Genomic DNA, 25,572 nt, shown 5'->3' with positions numbered 1-25,572 from the left:
TAACTTCTCTTTTCAACGCTGTGATATTTGCATCTCTGCTGCTACTATGTGCATGAGCACAGTTTATTTACCCTTAATAAAAACTGTCTTTAAACATGTGTGCATGTCAGTGACAGCATTCTAAGGTCTGTTATTTCTATAGCAGACCATTGTTATGTATAACAGACTGTTGCTATGAAGATGAGACTGTTGCTATGGATGCAGTTCTAATCTCTGGAGGAACAATAAAAAAAATCAAAGATTTTCAATTAATATTTTGTGTCAAATTATTGATTTTTCTGGTAAGTAACTAAGCGAGATAATTTACAGTGAGCAGGTCATTATTGTGAAATAAACAACTTCATCACCCTGTCAGGGTTTGTTTCACAACAATGACCTGCTCACTGTACATTATCCCTTATGTAATATATTCACAAGTAGATACTACAGTTATATTAGTACATTTTGACTTTGCTGCCTTATCTTATAATGCACTAGCTGATTTTCACAATAAAGGTATCACTATTGATATTGGGGATGTGGCCCTGGTATTAGACTGACACCAAATCCACTCCTACTAGATGGTGCTTTTTTTTTTATAAAGAGCTGCAAGTTAGAAAAGTTGAAATAGTACTGATTTAATCTTCAATGATACTGTATTTTATAAACTTTAAACTTTTATAACTTGTGATAGCTGTCAGATGAGTAAAAACTACAACATTATTGGGTGTCTGCGGGACTTGGGGGTGCCCTAAAACGACATTATTTTATTTAATGGGCTTTTGTGAGACAAATTTAAAATTGCTATATACTTCTATATTGCTTCATGAACTGGTACGTTTATATTACGCTTGTGCTTAATGTTGTGATTTCCAAACTGGGGGTCCAGAGCCCAAACTAGGCTCACTGGGTTGTAGGCGGCCTCCAGCAAGAGGAGGAATAGAATATTTGAATTTTTATCACATTATTCTGAAGTTGGAACAACAAGGGAGGAAATATGGATGGCTGTTTTGATTTATTTGTTTTATAGTGATGATAATGTAATAAAAATAAACTTTATTTATATAATGCTTTCCCAAAGACGGGTTTAGAAAGTGCTACACAGACATGAAACCAGAAAATACTTTACAAATTTAAATAAATTCAATGCAAAAGACAATGGATAAATAAGTTAAGAATAACAGTGATTAAACGTAAAAATAATGTGCATTGATTGTGGGGGCCCTTAACATGAAAAAAGTTTAAATGACATTTGACTCCTGCTGTTTCACTATAATGTTTTACTTTATTAACTACAGATAATGTATTGTCCTTAATAGCATTTTTTTTTTTATCCATAATGAGTTTTAAGAATTATATAATATTTTTGATGTGTTTGTTCAGCATGTTACTACATTATTATTATTTTTTTCAATAGGAAAAATAAAACTTATTCTATATTCACTCTGATTTTCCTGTTTCACAATGCTTCTCCCTTTAAGGCCACACTGAGCTGCTGAAACAGAGCACCGCTGGTATTGTTGCATCTCTGGTCTCCTCCTTCCTTCCTCCTCCTTTCCCCTCCCTACACTCATCCATCCATCCGTCCACCCCCTCTCCTCTCCACACACGCACACCGACTTGCGCATCGCCTCCTCCGGCATAATGACCAACGATTCCCCGGAGGAGGAGACCCGAGCTCCGGGCGGCGGAGGAGGTGGGAAAGGAGTCGTGCGGAGGAACCGAGCGGACGACAATGTGACCATCCTGACATCGTCCATGGATCTCCAGAGAGCCAGCCGGAGCCGAGCCAGCAGCAGCACCGAAGCCGCCCCGAGCCTCACATCCTCCGTGGATCTGAGCACCTCCTCCCTGGAGCTGAGCATCCAGACGCGGATCTTTAAGATCATCGTCATCGGGGACTCCAACGTGGGGAAGACCTGCCTCACCTTCCGCTTCACCGGCGGGAGCTTCCCCGATAAGACCGAGGCCACCATCGGCGTGGATTTCAGGGAGAAGGCGGTGGAGATTGAAGGAGAGACGATCAAGGTAAAAAAGCAACAGAGAGGCTGGATGTTGATTAGTGGTGTTTCCTCACTCCCTCCTCCTCCTCCTCTTCCTCCTCCTCCTCCTCTTCTTTTTGTTGATCAGCTGCAGCTCAAAGTCTGCCAGTGAATCACACAGGCCCTGTTCTTTCATTTTATCCTCACTGTCTGAAACAAAAGACTACTTTAAAGATATTTTTAATATTCAGATTGTAATTTTTATGTGTTGGAGACATTTAACACATTTTGACAACACAGGCTTTGTGTGTCCTTGTAGCCTAAAGGAAAAAAAACAGAACAATGAAAGTCATTTGTGTGGACAAATGAGCATTTTGGGGTTCATTTCTTTAGAGAAATTCATAGATTTTACAAGTTTGACAACAACTGTTTTAGTGTTTAGTGTTTTCTGAAGGTTAAAGAAATACCAGCTGATACTGGCAAACCTCTCCAACCTGTGTCATTTGTTCCTTGGAAAACAATTAAATCCATCTTACAGGGGTGATGCTTTAAATTCTTCTGTCCTAAAAACAGTAATAATGACAGAGACAGCTGAAATAGTTAGTGGATTAATTCATCAGTTGATCAACAGTAAATTAATGTGCAACTATTTAACAATTAATCTCAGTAATTTTTCAAATAAAAGCTACACCATTACCTGGTTTTAGTTCATCAGTTGTGATGGAACGCTGCTTTTCTTTGTTTTTATATGATGATAAAATGAATATTCTGTTCTAATATCTATTTTAGACTGTTGGTTAGACAATGTAAGCAATTTAAAGACATTTTTCTACAGCTGCAACAGCTAATCGATTATTAATCGTATATTAAATTAATTGAATAATTTTTTAAAGAAAATATGTCCAAATTCTCAAATTCAGCTACTGAAATGTGAATATTTTCTGATGTCTTTACTCATCCATGACATTACATTGAATATCTTTGGGTTGAGACCAAAACAAGACATTTAAGTTGCCTTGGACTTAAGAAAATGCCATTTTCTGACATTTTAGAGACCAAATAACAGATAAATTAATTGAGAAAATAATCAAGAATAATGAAATAAAACTAATGAAATGAATAATGAAAATAATCATTTTTTGTGGCACTGGATTTTTCACTATTTTTCAAACATTGTTATGGACTAAACAATCAACTATTTCAGTAAATAACTGGCAGATTAACCAAGAATAAAAGTAACTGATAGCTGCAGACCTCATTCCAGGTATGTTTTATGGCTTCTGTTCAGTGGTGGAATTTAACTCAATACACTTAATCAAGTACTACACTACACGTATTTCCATTTTATATTACTTTATATATTTACTCCACTACATTGTAGAAGAAAATATTGTACTTTTAACTCGAACCAGCTTAAGCATCTAAAATTGGCTCCACATTAACAGTTCTGAGCCGTTCTGCATAATGAGTGGAGTATTTGGTATTTGTATCTTTGTTCTGTCCTTGCTTAGCTCTAGAACCCCTGAATTAATCATTTGTAGAATTAAAAAGCAAAGGTGTGGCTATGAGAGACTTAAATTAAATTGTCATAAATTTGCCAGCAGTTTTCTCTTTTAAACCCATAAACTCATCAATAAAATCAGTCATCCATCGTCAGAATGTAGTCTATAATATATTGGATCAGTCCCAATAAATTCTACAAGTAAAACTGACAGCATTAGAAAACTAGGCCATAGTGCTGTAATGGTGTTCTGGTAATTGTTGAATTAAAGTTTAATGATTTCCAACATCCTCAGTAGCGATGCATATTGGCAGCTTTAGCTAAATCAATTTCAGTGCAACAGTCTGAAAACAGGCTGGCTGAAGCATCATGACAAATAACACACCTTCCTCTTCCTCACTTGGCCAGTATTTGCGTGTGTGCAGCCTCTAAATCACACATACACATTCATGTGTGGACGCCCTGCCCCCCCTTTCTTTTTGTCTCGGTAGAACAGTCTGTCTGCAACCTCCAGTTGCCCCCTAATGCTGACTCACAAACACACTCTACAATATACCTATTAGGTCAGCGTGCCTGAATCATCCAAACAATCTTCAAAACACATGCCGTAACCTTCACATACAGTTTGATCACTAGGATTTTACTGATACTGATATCAATACTTATACTGCTTATCAATAGCAGTACTTATTCATACTCATATTGTATGTGGTGCATAAATAAAGACATAACCTGAAAAGATATAAAAAGATAAAACAGTTATTTAACTTTTTTGCATAAGTAACATGTTAAATTGTTTCTTGAGTTCTTACATTTTGCTGCATTTTGATTATATTTTGTAAAGTAATTTTATGTGGCAGCTATTGATATCTCGATACTGACCTGTCAGGAACAGGTATCGGCTTAGTATTGGTTCTTGATACTCACTTCTAATGATCAGCAATGTGAGTATAAATGACACTCTTTTACTAATCCCGAAATTTACAGCTCTCTACTGTTCTTTTCTGTTTTGTTGCTGCCTTCAAAGCTGACTGATGAACGATGGTTGAGTACATCAACATGGGGCAATAAGTAAAGATTTCCTGTTTATTTAGATTAAACCTGTTCATGTGATTAAATCTTGTGCTGTAGTTAAGTGCAGTCATTGTCTTCTCCATCATCTTCTTAAAGGGCACCTCCTGTATTTTTGAGCCTGATCACTAATGATTGGTTCAACACTGATAATTACAAAAAGAGAAGTCCTTTTGATCCAGAGAAAAAGGATCTTGATGAAAACTGGTCATTCTTTTATTGTAGATGTTTCTGGGTGAATGTTCCTAATGTTTTGGTGACCTCCTGACCTTTAAAGTTGTGCCACCATCAGGACACAGTTTCCATTTGTATTATCAGCTCTTAATGGGCAGTTTGCCATGAAATTGTTAGGTTTACGCTCCCGAGGGACTGTGCCCTTTTAACAGTAATGATCCAAGAGGTTCACCTTGAGCACCGTCCTCAGGACCAACAGTTTAGCCCCGCTTTGGCAGAGGTGGCAAAGTTCTGTTCAAAGGTGCAGGATATGATAAACACACAAGCTTTGCAGTAAAGCTAGGATACTATATGTGAGATATGACACTTGTGAGTAAAGGGTTTATTTTATTTGATCTTGCGTTAATATAATTTGACTGTTCAACACAAGTGGTTTTATTATTAGAGCTGAAGGTTTACAAGCGGGTAGGTGTTTCAGACCCAGCAGACTTCAGGATTATTCATCTCCAGAGCTGAGACAGGAAGCTAAAAATTGTGTGTATTTATGTGTGTGTCATCCAGATGGTGATTTCATTGCCTCTACGGTGGACTCCTTCATTGTTAGAGTAAAAACTAAGCTACTTTACTGGTGCAGGAGGGCTTTTAAAGAGGTTATAAACAACTCCACAGCAGCACAAGTCAAAATTTCTCTTACGGTTTACATATAACAGGATTAGCATATAATATAAATTAAAGCTCAGACTGACTGTAAATAGATCCAGCTAGGTGACTCCTTCTCCTCTCCAGTCCTCTGGCAGGGGAATAAAAGTAGCAGTCAGACTGGCAACAACAAATGTTATAAGCTGCAGAGGACTAAAAATAGCAGAGCCGAGCACCAAGTATAGACGTACAGAGTAAGGTGTCAAAATATTGGTAATGATTCTCAGGTTTGTGTGGCGCTCAGCCTAGACAGCTTACAAAAAGAAAAGTGTTAGTGATTCATAGCTGTTGACAGGCAGAACTCCGTCCACGTGCAGAGATTTGTCTAAATTTGACTTAATTCTTCATACCCTGCCGCTTATATCTCTATTTAGGCTGATTGTGAAAAGCACACTTACTAAGCCAAAATAGCAGAATACAGAAGGATTTAAAAATTGCCTCTTAATGCAACAAGACAGCTACACTGATGTGAGGTATATAAAGCCTCATTATTGTTTTTGTTAGATTGTCGTGACAAAAAAGCTCAGAAAAATAGGCCAGTAAGGTCTGGGCTTAGAGCCACAACACCCTAAAAACCTCAATAAAAAACCACTGTTATCACTTGTATATTTTCAAAGTTCAAAACCATCAAAAAGAAGAATCAGGCAAAGTCGGGAAAAATCACTGGAGGAGCAACAAAGTTCTGCCACACAAAGTTTATTGGTCTCTCTAGGTAGAAAAATCAACAAACTTGAGTCAAACCCAGGTTTAGACTGAAGAAAGAGGTGCAAAACACCTTGTTATATACTGTTTAGGAGGCTCTAGGCGCCTCCTCCCACTTTGAACATTTTGGCTCACAATGCATTACATGAAAAGAACACTGAACTGTTTAAATGACATCATAGCAGCTGGTCTGATATCTTATCTGCGTGGTCAGCACCAGGCACATCTCCAAGATCCCCAGCCTCACTAACATTGCCGGATGGCATCATGATCTTCCATAAAAGGGAATGTTGTCCTGGATGGAACAAGCCTGAGACACGAACTACGGCTGATAGAATAAGTCTCGTGCGCAAAGGATATGTGTCCCCCTTGATGGAATGAGTCTCGTGCCTAAAGGATAGCTGTTACCCTGGATAGAACAAGTCTGAGGCATGAACTACAGTTGATGGAATGAGTCTCGTGCCTAAAGGATAAATGTTGCCCTGGATGGGATATCTGGTGCACAAAATATACCACTACAGTCCCCCCTTTGGGACTGTGAAGTCCCACACATAAAGTGTTCAACACACAGACAACTACCAGACCAGAATGTCAAAAGGTGGCAGTAGTAAGGCACACAATAATATGAATATGTAGAATATAAGTGCATATCAGCAATCAGTAGTGTGACATTTCAAAATAATATAAGTAATGTGCTTGTACTAGTTCCTTAATACATAATAGGCTTAAGGCCGTACCATAGTGCAGAATATGCTGTTGTTTTGTGGATAAACCAGTTACCCCTATGACTACATATTATATTTATGGCAAGCAAGCAACTCACAGTAATTAAACAAATACAGTAATTATCAAAGTAACCAGAGAACTATCAATGAGATCTTTCTTAAGGTCAGCTGGGAGAAGCTCCAGCAAAAGTTTCTGTGCTGTGGCATAGGCCAACAGGTCAGGGTCACCGTTCGTGGGGACAGGTTGGTGAGAACTCTCTGCCTTGTCCACAGTGCCCTCAGGAAGGCACTCAGAAGGGTGTGAGGAAGGGGAGGTGTCTGCGTCTGAATCACTGTCATCAGTGCAAGGGGTTTGTGCTGGTTTAGGTGGTCTTTGGGAACCACCCTGAAGCAGATGCAAAAGAATGGGAGAGCAACGTGGTGACCATATGCCAGAGGTGGATGGTTGTGGTTCGAACCCTGTCCCATATGGGAGTCCCGAATGGCGTCTCGGGGCCGAAGAATGGAACCGTGATGCAGTCGTCCCTGGAGCAGTAGAAGTCATCTGTGGAGGTGCAGGTGGAGCCAGTGAAGCCATCCGTTGCAGGGGTAGAGGTGGTGCCATGGAGGGTTGAGCCACTGTTGTCATCTGTTGAAGTGGCGGAGGTGGAACCATCAGATGGGGGTGCCACCGCGGAGCTGTCTGCTCGTAGGTTGAGGGTTGGTATTACTCTATGCCAATGGCGGCGTTGTGTAGTAGGCTCTTGTACCCTCATCATGATTTGTGCCAGCCTATTTACCTAGAAAACACAAACATTTAATATTTAGCTCCAAAGATTAACATACTTTCATCATGAAGTTACTTATCATACTCTACAATTGATTACGATTGGTTATCTTACAGTATATACAAGTATGTGGGAATGATAACATCAGGTTGTCATTTCTTTAAAACATTGTTTCATACCATCTGTCTGAGGGTAGCTCATACATTTCATTTTCATTCTGATACACTGGTCCTGTCAGCATTACTGGTGTACATATCCCTGTCCACCCGTAAGATAATGTAAGTTTTAATTGGGTGTCTGAGTCACACAGCCAAAAAATATCAGCTAAGGGTTGGGTGCCGAATTCAAGGTTGAAAAAAGTTCCCCACTTAATGGGTGTTTGACCGTCTCCTAGAATATATCCTCCTGAGGCATCAATCACTTGTGCACATTGTAGTTTTGCTTCTGGTCTCGTGTTGCACACTTTAGTTGGTATTGTCATATTAAAGTTGAAGCCGTTGGCAGACCAGATGTATCGGTAAGATTTGTACTTGCATTGGATAGAGTATTCAGCCTCCAACGTGTCATTAAGTTGTGTATCATTTAACAGTACAGATTTCGGTACTATTACTGTGGCTTTTTTGACCTATCATCATCCTCATAACACATTCAATGAAGCATGTTTTTATGTGGGTGCATTTATCTATTCCAGGGAGAGGTCTAACACTGGGCATTCCTTTCCTTCTATAGCAGGCTATACATGAGTTGTTGCTAACTTGTCTAGCTGAGTATTCCATCCATTGGTAAAACATGTTGTTTTTTAGATAGCTGGTCCGAATGGTTTCAGTCTTATACCTAGTAAGAGTCTGTACATCCCTTTTAGTCTTACAATGAGCCAACCTCAGCCACATGGCCGCTACTTTAGCTGTTAGAACTCTTTGAGAGTCTTCATCTTTGCATTCCCTATAGGTACACTGCATCCTGATTGTCACCATTCCTTTTCCCTTGCAACGCAAGCCTGCAACGATTCCCACCAATTTTGTCCCATCGTGAGCATGCAATTCTTAGCTGTGGTTTGGACATATGTTACGTTTAGGGTTTCTCTTATTGGCAGCTTCCTTTGTTTAGTGGCTACAGCTCCCATGGCTAACGCACAATCAATCAGTTGGCCGTTTTGATTCCCCGGTGCTACATTTACATCTTCTGGTTTTTCAGGGTTATTTAAAATGAGGATTATAACTCCTAATAGTATAAAGGCAAAAATGGTAAAGGTTATCGGAGCTATGGGGTTCATTGTATTAGTCTCCTGAAGATTCTGCTTCTTCTTCTTCATGTTGGCTTTGAGTTTCTAGCCTTTCCTGCAAAACTTGTGAGGGCCCTTCTTCTGCACTTAGTGTTGATTCTGACCCACTTAAAAGTAGTTCTCCTTCTGACACTGACTCTGGTTCTTGTTCTTCTTGGGCTCCCTCAAGATTACTGTGTGGTGAACTAAGTGAACTAGGGGTGCTAAATTCTTCAATTCTCTCCCCTAATGATCCACTACTCTCAATGTCTGCCTCTGGTTCAGTCTCTGGTTCAATCTCTGGTATGGAATCTTGTGCAGTGCGTCGTCTAGCAGCTAAACGTGCTGAGTGTCTTGTTCCTTGTGGTTCTTGTTGTGATGGTGATTGTTGTGATGGTGATAGGGGTAGGGTGGCCCTGCCATCCCCGGTCGGCCCAGGGGGAACCACGCTTCTCCGCGTTCTACGTGGAGGTGCTGGTCCCGCTGGGTCGTACGCCCTACAGCAGTGGTTAAGATGGAACCAAACGTCCTTACCGTCTACTTTTAACAGCGGTAGGGGTTGCAAGAGTAACTCTGAATGGTCCCTCTCTGCGAGGTTGATCCCACCTACGCTTGAACACTTTAACATACACCAGATCACCTGGACGCACTCTTAGACCCTCGTCAGAAACGTCACTGGTGCGATTCTCAGTGGCACCTTTCACCTGTTGAAATATGATTTTATGGATATGGGTTAAATGTCTCAGGTAATCAGACAATTCATTTTCAAGTTGTGCAAGTGGGGGTCCTTCTGTAGGACCCCTCAAATAAGGCAGTGGCATAGGCCTACCTGTCAGCATTTCATGTGGTGTTAGATGCGTGGTTCTGTTAGCTTGTGAGCGCAAAGCCATTAAAGCCAAAGGCAAAGCATCAACCCATGTTAGTCTGCCACCACTGTCACGCACAATCTTAATTACTTTTGCTTTCACAACACCATTCGCTCTTTCAACAGATCCTTGGGATTGTGGATGATAAACACTACCAAACTTCTGTTTGATACCTAGTTGTTTAATAGTTTCCTGTACTACCTTAGATACAAAACTTGGACCATTATCAGAAGAAAGAGTATCTGGTAGACCAAATCTGGGGAAAACTTCCCTGCACAGAAATTTGACAACTGTCTTATGATCCTGTTTTGCTGTAGGAGCAGCTTCAACCCACCTACTGAACCTGCAAACAACAACAAGAAGATATCTGTACCTACCAACACGTTGTTCAACTCCCATATCAGCAAAATCCATGATAAGGTGTCTAAATGGACCATCAGGAACTGGAATATGAGCTATTGGAGCAGTAAAAACTTTCCTGACATTGTACTGTACACATATTTCACATTCACTTAGAACTCTGTCTACTGTTGCTGCCATGTAAGGTGACCACCATACTTGTTGCAGTTTTCTTAAGATTTCACCTCTTGAACAACGATCAATACCATGTGTGGACATGATTGCATGGCGCAACAGAGAAATTGGTAATACAAAATGACCATGAGAACTTCTCCATAACCCATTTGCTGGTCCTTGGTCTGTAGTTCTAATTGCCCCCCTTTTTACCCATAGACGTTTTTCTTGCTCTGATACTCTATTTTGAGCTATTACTAATGATTCCAAAGTAGTTATAGGAGCCATGTCTTCTTCAACTAAAATTGGAGCCATTACATCCCCTATGGCTGCTTGTTTTGCAGCTTCATCTGCAAGATTATTTCCTTTAGCGATCATATTATCTGTTTTTTGATGAGCTGGACATTTAATGATTGCTACAGCTGTGGGAAGACACAACGCTTGAATTAGTTGTAACACTGCGTCCCCATGTGCTACAGGTGTTCCGTCAGCTCTAAGGAAACCTCTTTGTTTCCAGATGTTAGCATGTACATGGCATACACCATAGGCATATGCAGAATCTGTATATATATTAACTCTTTTTCCTGCAGCAAGTTTACACGCAGCAGTAAGAGCTTTTATTTCAGCTAATTGGGCAGAGCACGGTTGATCAACCTTTTGTGACTGTATTGTAGTAAAGGTGTTATCTTTAGCATTTTAGCTCAACAATGCTGTAACCGGCATGCATACCTGTTTCATCACGGAAGCAAGATCCATCAACAAATAAAGTCAAGTCAGCTGAAATTGGTTCATTATACAGGTCTTCTCGTGCATGAACTTATCTGTGTCTTGGACACAATCATGAGGTGTTCCATCAATTGGCAACAACATTTTTGTAGCTGGATTTATTACATTACACCGCTGAATAGTTAATTCAGGGGCAGCCAAAATTACTTCATAACCTGTGCGTCTGGCTTGTGTTAGAACAAAACGTGGACTTGTAAGCAGTGCATGTAACTGATGGGATGTATACAAAGTTACTGCATGTCCCATAGTCAAAGATGATGCTTTCTGAAATGCAAAAACTGCAGCTGCCAATCCCTGGTAACAGGGTGGCAGTCCTGCTTCAATATTGTCCAGTTTTGTGCTATAATAAGCCAGAGGTTGTTTACCTGTAGGTGTATCTTGCATTAACACAGCGCAGGCATATCCAGCTTTCTCTGCAACATAAAGATGGAAAGGTTTAGTATAGTCTGGGTTTCCCAGAGCTGGTGCTGATTGCATGTCACTTTTGAGAGCTAAAAATGCACCTTCTGCAGCCTCAGTCCAGGACAATTGAGCTTTATTGTTTGTTTGTCCTGCAGCTTTTATTAAAGCTCTCAATGGAGCAGTTTTGATTGCGTAATCACAAATCCAAGGTCTACTGAACCCAGTCATTCCCAAAAAGGATAACATTTGTCCCACTGTTTCAGGTTGTGGAGCTTTTGATACTGCTTCAAGTTGTGAGGGGGCTATGAGCCTTTTTCCCCCACAAAGTTGTCTACCCAAATATTCAACCTGTTGTTGACAAAATTGAAGTTTATCTTTGCTTACTTTGTGACCTCCATTGACTAATGCAGTTAAAACAGTAATGGAGTCTTTTTCACACTGTGATTTTGAAGGACTACAAATCAATAAATCATCTGCATACTGTAATACAGTACTTGGGACATCAAGGCCCTGCAGATCTTGAGTCAGTACTTTGTTAAAGACTGACGGGCTTTCAGAAAAGCCTTGTGGTAAACGGGTGTATGTGTATTGCTCACCTTGATAGGTAAATGCAAACAGATGCTGAGAATCTGGATGCAAAGGTACACTGAAAAAAGCAGAACATAGATCAATGACTGTGTACCAACAAGCATCTGGAGGAATATTTGATAACAAAGTATGTGGATCTGGTACAATTGGTGTCTCACCATCCACAACAGCATTAACAGCTCTTAAATCATGCACTAAACGGTAATCCTTAGAATGTGGTTTTCTTATAGGAAAAATAGGTGTATTACAGGGGCTTCTGGTCTTTGTTAGTACTCCAGCTTTTAATAACCCCTCAATTGTGGGTTTAATTCCCGCTATAGCATGTTGTTGCAGAGGATATTGTCTTTGATAGGGCAACCTGGCCCCTGGTTTTACTTTTACATGAACAGGCTGAGCAGATTTTACCAGTCCCACATCTGTTTTGTGTTTGGACCATAATTGGTCTGGAACTTGTTTTAATAATTGTTCTTGGTTTATTGTTACGGTCATTTGTGTACATGACCTTTCTTCTAGCACAACTTTTTCTGCTATTGTCTCATCTCCTATTTTCATTGATATTCTGATAAACTGTTTGTCAGCTGAAATGTGAATATATTTATTGTCTGTGGGAGACCAGTTTGACACCTTTACGGCATTTTTAATCATTGGCCCTAGTTCATGAGATTCATGACCTTCTGCTATTAATAAGGTTACATGGGGTACAGAATTTGTTACTTGAAACCATTCTTGCATTTCTTTAGGTAAGTTAACTGCTGCTGCAACACCTTGGGGACCTAAATAAATATCTTCACTCTCAAGTAAAAATGGTCTTTTACTGATCATGTCATCCCAACATTGTACATAGTCCATGTGACTTTGATCAGCATCAAACATTAATGTGCAATGTAAAGGTAGAGTTGGCTCAGCTGTTGGTCCCATTTTAGTCTTTATCCATGGTAGCCATGTTCTCCATGTCTGTTTCAAGTGAGACTCCTCAGGTGTCAGTCTCAGCCAAAAGACAATAGGTTGTGTGAGATGCTCATCAGTCTGTTGTGTCATGGCTGTCATCATTGTTCCAGTAAAATCCTCAGGGAAATCAAGATAAAGTCCATCTTGAGTGCACATTATTTTAGCTTTTAGTGGGCATAATATATCTCTTCCTAATAAGTTAACATGGGTGTTAGCTGAATAAAGTAATGGAGCTAGTACAGTCTTTCCGGCAATTAGCATTGGAACTGGCTGGACTTGGAGGTGGTGGCGGTTGAGTAGGGGTCTGAGGTGAAGGGGTTAAAGGGGCTGTGTGCACAGGTGCCACAGTTATTACAGGAGCTTGAGCTTTGGCCTTTTCTTTCTTTCCTTTGCTTAGCTCATTTAGTTGGAGCTGAGTTAACTTATTGGCCAAGTGTCGGTTGACTTCTTCCTCTTTGCTCCTCTCTTTCCTGTAGTTCTCTACATGATGCACAATATGCTCAGAAAACAAAGGCCAATCCATTTTCATTAGCCCCACAACATTGTCTAGGCGTATCTGCACTTCTTTAGGCATGGCCTTTTTCGCCATCAGTTTAAACAGGCTTTGTGTGGTATCATTAGCATTCCAAGCGCTGCCTGTTTCATCTTTCCATTTCTTTTGGAAAGTGTGGAGAAACTTAGTTGGGCATTCTCCTTCTCCCAACACCTCTCCTTCTAGCTTGGAGGGATCCATTTTCTCTGGATAATGTTTTCTCAGTTGTTGCCACACATCCCCACGATAAGGACCAAATGCCACATCATCCACTGCATTTCCTCCTGTTGCCACTCCTATGCCAGCATTCTCAAAGAGTTCCTCAGTGGTGTGTTTACCTGCTATGTGCATAAGCTGGGCCTTTATGTCTCCTATGGCCAGTCTCACACCTGCTGTGCTTTCCTCCAGTGCCGTAATCCATTTATTTGCTCCACCAGTGAGTTCTGGCAGTCTGCCAGCCAATCCCACCATGTCCATGAAGGACCATGGCACATAACGTGTCTGATCACCTTTGCTTATCAGTGGACACATTAACCCATTCAGTTTTTCTTGGGTGTCAGGCTGTACATTAGGTGTAGAAGTAGTTAATGGCTGATAATATGCTCCACTTCGAGTTGTACTCCTTTGTTCCTGGCTTTGCACTGGTTCTGCCAGTGTTTGAGGCTCTGTAAGAGACTGCTTAATAAATCCACATTTAGAAATAGCCTCATTTAGGGATTCTTCAATTCTTTTTTGCTCATCCACAAGTTTTCGCATCTCCTCATCCTGCCTGTGTTGCGCTTCCTCTTGTCTGGTTCGGGCATCTGCTTTATCCTCTATACACACTCTGCCACTAATGTATCTGTACACAGGTCCATTGGTTGTCTTACAACATGTCTCAGAGGCTTCTAAATCAATTTCTGACTCTAATAATGTTGGGCCTCGTTCCCAGGACTGTGATCTCATTACCCTAGGATTGGGTGAATAATATCTAGGAGGTGGGGTGTCAAAGGGCAGATTAGTATTTCTAGTATAAGCAGCTACCTTACGTGGCATAGCTCTAGGGTATGGTTGCTGTCTATCTTCCTCATAAGGCTCTATGTCAGAATATTCTTCCTCCTCTATCATAGTTTTAGAGGACATTTTGTCAGCTTCATTATCTCTCCACAAGTTACGATTGACTGTTTTAGGCCGTACACTTTGTGAGTCAGTTGTATCTCTATGTGTTGCTGTATTAGCTTTAGCTTCTTGTAGTTTCTGTTGTGATTCTCTAAAAAGTCTAAGTTCTTGTTCCTGCTTTTTTATTATTTCTTTAAGAGCTCTCTGTCTCTCTGTTTCTTTTTCTGCTGTGGATTTACACTCATTTAAGCGTGCTGCTTTTATACGCAATCAAGCTTCTCTTTGGCTTAGAGTGGATGAGGTGTCTGTCAGTGTCTCCATATGCTCCTGTGCCCCTCCTTTTTCTTCGCTCAACTCCTCTTCTTCTGTCTCTCCTTCCTCAGAGTCACTGTTTTCCTCTGCATGTGTTTGAGCAAGGGTTAAAGTGAAGGCGCCTTTCATCTGGCCTTCTATTTCTCTCAGTTCTCTCACAGGGTACAGACCTGCACTGGCTGTGTGTGTATGCTCATAAGGGGGAGGGGGAATGGGCACTGACGGTGCTGGAATCTGTGTCTCCTCTTCTCCTTTCCTGCTCCTGTTTCATGAGCATTTGTTTGTGAAATCCTTCTTTCTTGAACCAACCTAAGACTTCTCTTTCTTTATTTCTTTTAGTTTTCTTTTTCAGCCTGGTCATGGCATCTTTTGTTTCAACATCTCTTAGTCTTGTTTCTACCTCTTCGCAACATGCTATATCAAAGTACCCTCTTCGGGCCAGCGATATTTACCCGCGGTCTTCTTGTGCCACTTATTCATACAATGTTGGATTCTTTTACGGCATTCTGGGTGTCTTTTAGCAATTACGTCTGAAGGTGTAGGACCTTGCATTGTAGTTTTTACTCTGTTGAGCCCCCATATATCCTTGTCTGGCGCTACTGGCTAGAGATCTGAGAATTTCAGGTTGATTATTGTCTGGCACAGTACGTATCAACACTATTATCTTACCGATAGTAATAGCGTCCTCGTATTTTATTGCTCTATAAGGATTATATTCAAAACGGTGAGACCCGTCACTCTCTGGAATTTTTGACAAACACCCAAATTTACCTGTTTCCCACTTTACTTTTCTGGGAACGACAGAGAAACACAACCTTGGTGATAATTCTTCCCCGTTATTTCCCCTTAATCTTAAGTCCCGAGGCAGCGGAAGGGTTACTTGAGATTCAGGATTTTTTTAACAGAGGTTCTAATTGGTATGCCAATACAGGACCCCACAACAACTGTAACAATGCTTCCCAACGCACGTGTGAAAATTCTTGCTTCTTTTGTTCTAGATTATGAAAAGAAGTAATTTGCCACAATTTTAGCTTGATCAACTGTGCATCTTGCCACCTTTCTACTCCATTCTTATCAATATATGTTCTTTCTTTCCAAAAATGTGTTCTTATCCCTTGAGTTTCTTTATCTCCACTTTTAATATAATGATCAGGTGTGATTATTTCATCATCACTAATATCTCCTAAATCCATAAACTTTTACAAGTTATTATATCATTTATTTATTTTATCATTCTCTTTATTCTACTCCCTATTATCTTTTATTATTATTTTATTAATTGTTATTATCACAAATTTTTAACTGTTAATGAGCTATTATTATTATTTTATTCATTGATTATTTTACACTTTGTTAACACCACAGATTACATACAGAGCTCTTTCACATTTCTTATTTTATTTACACATATTGCATTGCCACTCCTAACTACTTTTACAAATTGTTCATACAATTGTCTCCTATTCACCTTTTTTAACTTATCTACTGGAGCGTTATTAACAAGCACTATTTACACTGTGATCACTTCAGCGCGCTTTAGCCAATAGCCCGTTCAGCCCCTCCCTTCGCCGAAATATGCCAGCACTCAGCTGATATAGTTCAGAGACGGTCGGCGGTATCCGCTATCGCTTTCTTAGCTTACAGCCCGTTCAGTCCTCCCATTCGCCGAGGCACCCCAGCACTCAGCTGAAATGTTTCAGCAACTAGAAGCGGTAGCCACTGTCGCTTTTGCCTCTCTTAGGCTTCTTAGCTTACAGCCCGTTCAGTCCTCCCATTCGCCGAGGCACCCCAGCACTCAGCTGAAATGTTTCAGCAACTAGAAGCGGTAGCCACTGTAGCTGGGTTGCTTATCTCTTATTTCTTTAACTCCTTCCTACCCTCAATCTGGAAACGTCAACAGATCAAAGTTTCTTCAGATTCACTTCCTCAACACTGAAAAATGTAGGAACCTCTAAATACACTTCCTCAACATTAAAGGTACGGAGATTTTAAGGGAGTCCCTCTCCCTGCAACCCTTTGTGCACTTTAACTCTTATCTCTATAAACCTCTATTTCTATTTTTTAACACACATATAACACACAAACACTACCATAGTACCCAACACAAACGCTGTCCTTTGATGTTTTACACTCCCTCTGGTTCTGCCTGATGTGATACAACCCAACACCAGATAAGCGCTCCAAAGATTATGTGGACTGTCACTATCCAAAGAGTTATCACCACATTCAACAGGCATTCATCCATTCTTTCCGCACCATGGTACACTCAGGTTACACAGAACACATAAAACATAGAAACACTTAAGACAGACTTATGACAGAACTCTGTCCATTCCAGTGATATTATTTATGCTTCAGTACTTATTAATGAATTTTGTGTTTATAGCTTTAACTAGGTTCTTTGTGAGGAAAAAAGATTAAATACCTGAGACCTGGGCGGAATCCTGCACCCCAAACACACTTAGATTTACTGCAGAATTTATAAAGCGGCTCTGCTTACCTTATTTGGTGGCCACCCAAGTGGTTGTAGGGTACAGGGGATCCTCCCGGTATCAGGCGTCAGGTTATCTTGATTTTCACTCCTCCTGGCTGGCTCGCCATTTAATGTCGTGACAAAAAAGCTCAGAAAAATAGGCCAGTAAGGTCTGGGCTTAGAGCCACAACACCCTAAAAACCTCAATAAAAAACCACTGTTATCACTTGTATATTTTCAAAGTTCAAAACCATCAAAAAGAAGAATCAGGCAAAGTCGGGAAAAATCACTGGAGGAGCAACAAAGTTCTGCCACACAAAGTTTATTGGTCTCTCTAGGTAGAAAAATCAACAAACTTGAGTCAAACCCAGGTTTAGACTGAAGAAAGAGGTGCAAAACACCTTGTTATATACTGTTTAGGAGGCTCTAGGCGCCTCCTCCCACTTTGAACATTTTGGCTCACAATGCATTACATGAAAAGAACACTGAACTGTTTAAATGACATCATAGCAGCTGGTCTGATATCTTATCTGCGTGGTCAGCACCAGGCACATCTCCAAGATCCCCAGCCTCACTAACATTGCCGGATGGCATCATGATCTTCCATAAAAGGGAATGTTGTCCTGGATGGAACAAGCCTGAGACACGAACTACGGCTGATAGAATAAGTCTCGTGCGCAAAGGATATGTGTCCCCCTTGATGGAATGAGTCTCGTGCCTAAAGGATAGCTGTTACCCTGGATAGAACAAGTCTGAGGCATGAACTACAGTTGATGGAATGAGTCTCGTGCCTAAAGGATAAATGTTGCCCTGGATGGGATATCTGGTGCACAAAATATACCACTACAAGATCTATTTTGTGCATTATTAATTTGCTAAACTAAAGCCAAGCTTTGATGTCATGAGTGGCATTTAATGCAGCATTCAGCCTCTGATGCTAAGTCTTGTTCTTTCAAATGGTAATAGCAGATAATTCACTGGTCCTTTTTCACTGTTGCTCCCGGCTGAGTGCTGGGAGACGTTCATGTTGATATATAAAGTGCTACCGATCGCACAGGATACCAAGACATTAACCAAACTGACAATCTGACCACAATATACAGTGTGGTATATGTGACCTAGCATGAGCTATAAATAATTTTTACTCTCTCTGCCTTCTGACTGAATGACCGAATTTTATTTTTAGGAGAAATCAATATCAGTACTTCTTCTGTGCAGAATGAAAATCACTTCCTCCTCATCCTTCTGGGTAAATCTCAACCATCAAATGCTGCAATTTAGAAACGACACAGCTGTAGGGTAGCTCCAAATGCCGCGCAGGTGTATTTCCTGAGGAAGACTGTTCAATCTAAACAACTGTATTATTTTGTCACACAGCTGTAGAAATACAGCGCTGGAAGCAAGCAGCAGTATACAGAGCCAGATGAATGAGCTTGTGAGTCCTGGTCTGACAGGACTCACACGTTCTTCAAAATATGAAGTAAACTGAGAACAGGCAGTGAAGGAAATGCAGCCAATTATCAGACCTTGTTGACGAGGACAGCGAATAACACTCCAAACACTTGATCAACTTGGCTGCGCAGTCTGTGGACAGTGGCAAAGGGTCTACACTAGCGATGCACGATGTTGGATTTCTGCTGATATCCAGCATGCTTTTCAGCCGATACTAATAATTACCTGCTTCTCATGGCCAGTGGTGATAAGAAAAATGATAATTTCACATTTTAATATCGTGTTTTCTTTCTTACCCTCAAGTTTGTTCATGCACACTTGAGGGCAAGAAAGGCTAAGATGCAGTGAGAGATGGATGATTAAATTTTCCACAGCTCTGATGGTGACATCACTACCTGACCAGGCATTTTGCCAAAGAATTCTAATCAGATGCTTTGATATAATCTGTGAAATCAGATATTTCTATAGCCAATATTTATTGGCTAAAATTACCTGATACCAATATAGACCAGTATCAGCCAATAATTTATCAGCTCTGATAATAATCATGCTATCATATTTTCCAACTTATTAAAGATAAAGATATATGCACATAATTTTTCCAGCTAATTGCAGAGAACATCAAGTCTCTCCTGTAGTGGATTTAACATATTATTATATCTGCTCTTATTGTGATGACCTACTGGCAGATGGAAAACATTGCTTTAAAATGTACATTCACTGGGCAAAATAAAAAACTGAGTTTTCACTGAGTAGTGTTGCTACATGTACTATTTTTTTTTATCGTATTTGTACCAAAGTTTGCTACAAACTGTACAAAATAGATCAATAATTCAAAACAGGCTGAGTGTATAATAATTTTGCCATTTCAATAAACACACAACAGAACATTTTTTGTGATTTGAGAATACCAATCATATCAGCACCATTGATAATGCCATCTTATTAGTGCTGTATCGCTGTTGGGAGAAGTTATCCTTCGAGGCTTTCTGCCAGAAAGCCCTTCTTGGTTAGGTTCGAACATTACAATATTGCTGTATTTTACATCTGGAAACACTGTCTCAGGTGCATCACCTCGTCAGCCTGTCATATTGGCATAAATTTTGGGCAGATATTTCATTTTAAAGCCTTTATCAGGCAATACCGATGACATGCCGATATTATCATGGATCCTGTGTTTTATTTTGGTTTTAAACCCACAGTTCGTTTTGTGTCACTGCATTAGATTTGGGCATACATCAAATGCTGTATATATTCCAGAGCAGACCTGCCTGAGGCCTTTGTTAATGATTAAACAGAAAAGCCCATCAAGCTATAGAGCAGTGCTCTCTCGAGACCTTGTAGCCAGGAATATTTTCACACTCTTTCCTGTTGACGTGGTACAGGACCATGTTCTGGTTCTTGTAAGCCCTTATAGGCTTAGACAACTCATTGTAACAAGAGTCATATTGGTAGGTGTTTCTAATTTACTTTTAATAGTCAAGCATTTTATACATAATAAGTCTGGATGTCTGGATTCTGTCACTCTGGATGCACTGACATCCAAATCTAACACCGCCTGTGTTTTTACTCTACACTAGAAACAGCTTAAGAACTCGTCTGATCCACAGGTGCAGGTATGGGACACGGCAGGCCAGGAGCGCTTTCGTAAATCCATGGTGGAGCACTACTACCGCAACGTCCACGCGGTGGTCTTTGTGTATGACGTCACCAAGATGGCTTCCTTCCGCAACCTACAGACGTGGATAGAGGTCGGTAATACATTACAACACAACTAAAAATCCTTAATCAATGTGAAGAGTTGAAGGGACAATTTGTCATAATGTACTGACTGTGCTGTTTTGGCAGCATGAGCAGCATCAGCACCATTTTCAAGTGGTCCCACTGGTTCTGTGGGTCGACACTGTGATGTTTCCATCACAAAGCATTGTTTGCGTCTCTGAATGCTAATGCTGTGACGGTTCTAAACACTGCTGAGGCAAGACAACAAAGCCCCAACTGATCACTTAGAAAATGAATTATTCAAAGTTGTTTGTGTCGATGTGAATGTAGGAAAAATCTCTCCAATGTGTGCTACAATACTGCTACAACTTTTACAACTTCCACTAGGCCTGGGAGATATAGCTTTAAAACCTATGATGGTTAAGTTTTGTATCGGTCAATATCAGTAATTATTGATCATATAGGTTGTGACTGACAAAATGTTCTGTACTCCAGAAGGTCAAAGTGGCCAAGGTGATAAAATAAGTTTATTGTATTGATGCTGGGTGATATAAACAAAAGCACATGAAGATATTTTTAACCAAATATGATGACATAATGATAAATATTGCAACAGTTATTGTATGTATGACTACATACATACTACATTGGTGCTTTTTGTGATTTTCCTTAACAGGTCATTGAAAATGCTGACAATCAATTAATCATTAATAATGAAGACACATAACACATGTTTATTCTATTTTTTTTTTTTTTTTTTTTACCTTATTTGTATTTGTTTTCTCCTGTTTTCCCTCATTTTAAGTTTCCTTATTCAACAAATGCCTTTGCCAGACAAAACAATGTAAAACTACGCACAATTACTGCCATTTCTAGACTATTGATTAATTATCAGTAAATACATTTTTAATTGATTCAATTTTTAACTGTGTTTAATCGATTAATGATTAATCATTAACATCCCTAATTAACAAAATAAGATTTTCGATAATCATCAGTAATGTGGATACAATATAAATAAGTCAGAAAATAACTAACTATAACTAGTTTTAGTAGTAGTGTAGTTGCAGTTATGTTGTAGCTATACTATTAATAGCAAATAGTTGAATTAGTAGCAATAGTAGATGGCAGAAAAAAAGGACAGGTGTAATTAATAATACCAGTTAACATCAGCAGTTGCATTCCATTTAGTTTTGCCACTTTCAGGCTCCTGGTATAGACCTTTTTCACCGTAGCCATATTGATATGAAATAGCAGAGCAAACACAGGTGTCACTAATGACACTAATCAAGGTTCAGTTACATTCAGGTCAAACAGAGTCAGGGTGCAGGTAATGTGCATGTGCATGCTACACTAAATGGAATGGGATCTAAATTAGCATCATCTGTAACACCTGCGTTTACTACCATTTCATGTCAGTATTGTTGCTGTGATAAATGTCTGCTGTGCCTGTGGTTTACTGTGGCTTTGTGGGAGCAACGACCTGAGTCACAAGCTATCATGTTGTTTTAGTGGTAACTGCAAGGCAGCTACATTTAAAGGAACAGCCTCACTTTTTATCCAAGATGTTTCAGTCTGATCTATGGTCCAAAATGTTTCCACACATTAATTCTCAGATGTTTGGTGCCATTATTGTCCCATCAGCTTGCTAGTGCTGGTTGTGGCTAGCTAGTTTCCTCCTTTTTGCATTCACATAAGAACAGCAATAGAGCTTTTTGATGGCAGCCTTATTGATATGCAGTATTAAGGTAAACACAGGTGTTGCCAGTGATACTAATTAAGGTGCATTTAGTGTAGCAGAGCCTCTCCAGTGAGCCGACATGCACGACAGCAGCACCCTGATTCTGTCTGACATTAATGGCACGCAGTTGTAATTAGTTAAATTGGTAACACCTGTGTTTACCCGACTGTTTCATGTCCAAGTGGCTGCTCTGGTCAAAGACAAATAATCTTTTGATCTCATTTGAATTGTGCCACAAATTAAACATAACAGTTAGTCATTTAATTTTTGTCCATGTTCACATTATAGTATAAATTTAAAACAAAAGGTTTCACCTGTTGGACAAATGTAAGTTATATTAGTGGCACATAACTAGCTGTTGTAAGAGTAAAATGATGTAATTAATGTTGAAGTTATGAGGCTATGTAAGCAGAATGGAAAGAATGGGATTTTTACAACCTTTATCTCCAAGCTGATTATCCCCAGTGCTACTTTGTTTTTAATCATACCATATATTTGACCCTTTTAAGTTTAAGAAATGCAGATAGAAATACACTTTGCAGGCTTTATAGCTTCTTTGAATCAATACTGTGAGTGTTAGTAATGGATTTTGTTTATATTGAGCTATTGGGAATTTTGTCTACGCAGCCATTATGGCACTGGCAGGTCTTCTCACCAAGTAGGACAACTTGTAGCTGTCATGAATTACTTTTAATTACAACTTAGAGAGCTGCTCAGATATATGCTCACATATCACATGAACATGGCCGTAGCATTTAAAGTTTATAAAGATAACGTCTGTGGTCTTCCAGGAGTGTAACGGCCATCGCGTCTCAGCGTCAGTACCTCGAGTCCTGGTGGGAAACAAGTGTGACCTCGTGGATCAAATACAGGTGGGTGAACTCAAGCAAGGACCGCAAGACACTGAAATACTTTATTTGAATTCCTAGACTGGGTTTCTTTACAACACAACATTTGTGCTTTCCCAGGTGCCCTCCAACATGGCGCTGAAATTCGCCGATGCCCACAACATGCTGCTCTTTGAGACGTCGGCCAAGGACCCGAGGGAGAGTCAGAACGTCGACTCCATCTTCATGTCGCTGGCGTGCCGCCTGAAGGCCCAGAAATCCCTGCTCTACAGAGACGTGGAGAGGGAGGACGGGAGGGTCCGACTCACTCAAGAGACTGAAACAAAGAGTAATTGTCCTTGTTGAGGAAAAGGAGGAGTGGGAGGCATAATGGAGGGGAAGAGAGAAGAGTAACTGTACAATGTCAAGGAAGAGGAGGAGAGGGATGATGGGAGAGTGAGGCTGAAACAAGAGTCTTTTAAATTAAGCGCAACTTTTCTGGTTTAGGAGGAGGATTGAGGCTGACACTAAGAGCAATGTGCTTCATGAAGAGGAGGATAGGGAGGGAGCAATGATGCTTGTGCATGGGACTGAAACGTTGTCAATATTTTTGTTCTTGAGGATGAAGATAGAGACAAAAGAGGGAAAAGGACTTGTGAAGTGATGCATTTATTAACAATTCAGAAAGTAGACGATGCTGCCTTTTAGATGACAGTATAGTGTAGAAATGTATTCAAACGTAGACAGAAACTGAGACTTTCAGTGTGGCCAGTGCACATGCAAACAAAACACTATTATCATGAGTCATTTGAGGATCCACAACAAACAGTCTTGATGCAAGGCTGTTATTTCCTGAACCGGCCCTGGTTTGGTGTTTATCACAGTCATTATTAACAGAAAAACACTGAGGCAACATGCTAGAACTCTAAAATCACAGTCCTATTTTTGCTGCCTTGTCCTTATCGATTTTCATCCACATCCCAGCTGAAAGCAGCATTTTCTGACCTTTATCTACTGCCTTAAAAAGCTGCCTCTGTCTTGTTTGGTGTATACAACAAACCAAACACTCTGGCAGCCTCTTAAGTGGAAATATCAACTATTTTAGAGGATGAATGAGACACTTTTTGACTCGGAGTTTTACTGTATCTGATGTCTATCTAGGTCAATCCTTCACAAGTAGGGCAGTTGACTTAAAATCACTGTGAGATCACGAACACATGGGAAAGATGAAAAAATTCAAGTTATAGTGGATAAAAATAGGAGCTGAAAAAGTCCAGGTGAGCTCAAATGCTCTATGCAGGTCAGGAAGACTTTGCCAACAAGGTATTCTGACAACAGACCATCCAGAGATTGTCAGCCAGCATGTCACATATTGATTCAGAAGCTCTAAGATCCTCTTACCTTTGTGCAGGAGAAATGCGCCCTCCTACAAAGACGGGCCATCATGGCAAGGTTTTCTCATCCAACCCTGATGTAAACAAATCCCCTCCACGCTTAACTCCTGGCGCAGTGGCTTATCCAGCTTTCCCCTTTGTGTGCAAATGCAGAAACATCCTGTCTTTGCCGTGCGTGACTTCCAAGATAGCCAGTCACAGCAATTTTATGTTCTGTGATGAACGTTTTTCAAGGTGAGGGCCTTGTGTCTGTCTTAGATGATGTGCTCTCCACGTCAATATCACTGCCTCCAGTCTCAGAGAGGGCAGGAAAGATGATAGAAAACTGTGACCCCCGTATACATAATGGATGTATTGATACTGCTACACAGCCTGAGCCTGGATGTACACTATGAATGGACTTAAGCCTGCTGTGTGTGTAAAGGAATGAGTCCAGGAGTATTCGAGCCGTGGGTGATACAGGCTGCATGAAACGCTGTAGAAAGCCATACTGATTATTTACTGTGCACAGAGATGCAGTACGCTTTACATTGAGATAGTTCCCAGATGGATGTTGGGTAGAACACACTGTACATAACTCAGTGTTGGAGGTATGAAGACTCACTGTGATACAGTCAATTTGATACAGCAGCACACTCACCTTATCTTTACCCAATTTTAAGGTTGTAGCCTACTTTTGAGCACCGCTATAAATATTACTGCAGCGTATTGATGCCATGCCAGAAAAAGAAAAAAAAGGTTCAGTATTGTGTTACAACAAAATGTTTTTGTTATAACAAGATATGTCCACGTAAGTACGACATACAACCTTATTGTGTTATAGCAAGAAACTTTTTTTAGTAATACACTATTTATTTTTTAGAACATGAAACATTTAATGTTAGAACGTGACTCTTAAAGCTTTAATATGTAACATTTCTACAGTAAAATGTTTAAAAGCAGCGGTGCGTTTCCTACAAGCTGCTGGATGCTATAACTTCTGGGAAATCACAGGATACATCAGATACGTAAGAGACAGAGGAAGGTAGTCGGTGAACATGACTAAACATAGCATCAT

At 40.1% G+C, this 25,572-nt stretch overlaps 1 protein-coding gene across 1 annotated transcript; it reads left to right on the top strand.

The window, feature by feature from the left end:
• The first annotated feature begins 1,485 nt into the window (after window positions 1-1,485).
• On the top strand, window positions 1,486-25,572 carry rab33a (RAB33A, member RAS oncogene family). The gene is made up of 4 exons (XM_084718808.1): window positions 1,486-2,007; window positions 20,442-20,582; window positions 23,086-23,166; window positions 23,263-25,572. The coding sequence occupies exons 1-4, from the start codon at window positions 1,624-1,626 to the stop codon at window positions 23,485-23,487; spliced, it is 831 nt and encodes a 276-aa protein (XP_084574934.1). The 5' UTR covers window positions 1,486-1,623; the 3' UTR covers window positions 23,488-25,572.

This window comes from Lutjanus erythropterus, chromosome 5, assembly GCF_056507025.1.
Source record: "Lutjanus erythropterus isolate fLutEry1 chromosome 5, fLutEry1.hap2, whole genome shotgun sequence".
NCBI lineage: Eukaryota > Metazoa > Chordata > Actinopteri > Lutjaniformes > Lutjanidae > Lutjanus > Lutjanus erythropterus.
Note: the sequence above shows the minus strand (reverse complement) of the source record. Positions and strands in the feature narration are given on the sequence as shown.

Coding starts and splice junctions, on each gene's coding strand:
- rab33a (XM_084718808.1), top strand. CDS start 1,624: ATGACCAACGATTCCCCGGAGGAGGAGACCCGAGCTCCGGGCGGCGGA. Junction 20,583..23,085: donor ACCTACAGACGTGGATAGAG/GTCGGTAATACA, acceptor GTGGTCTTCCAG/GAGTGTAACGGCCATCGCGT. Junction 23,167..23,262: donor ACCTCGTGGATCAAATACAG/GTGGGTGAACTC, acceptor GTGCTTTCCCAG/GTGCCCTCCAACATGGCGCT.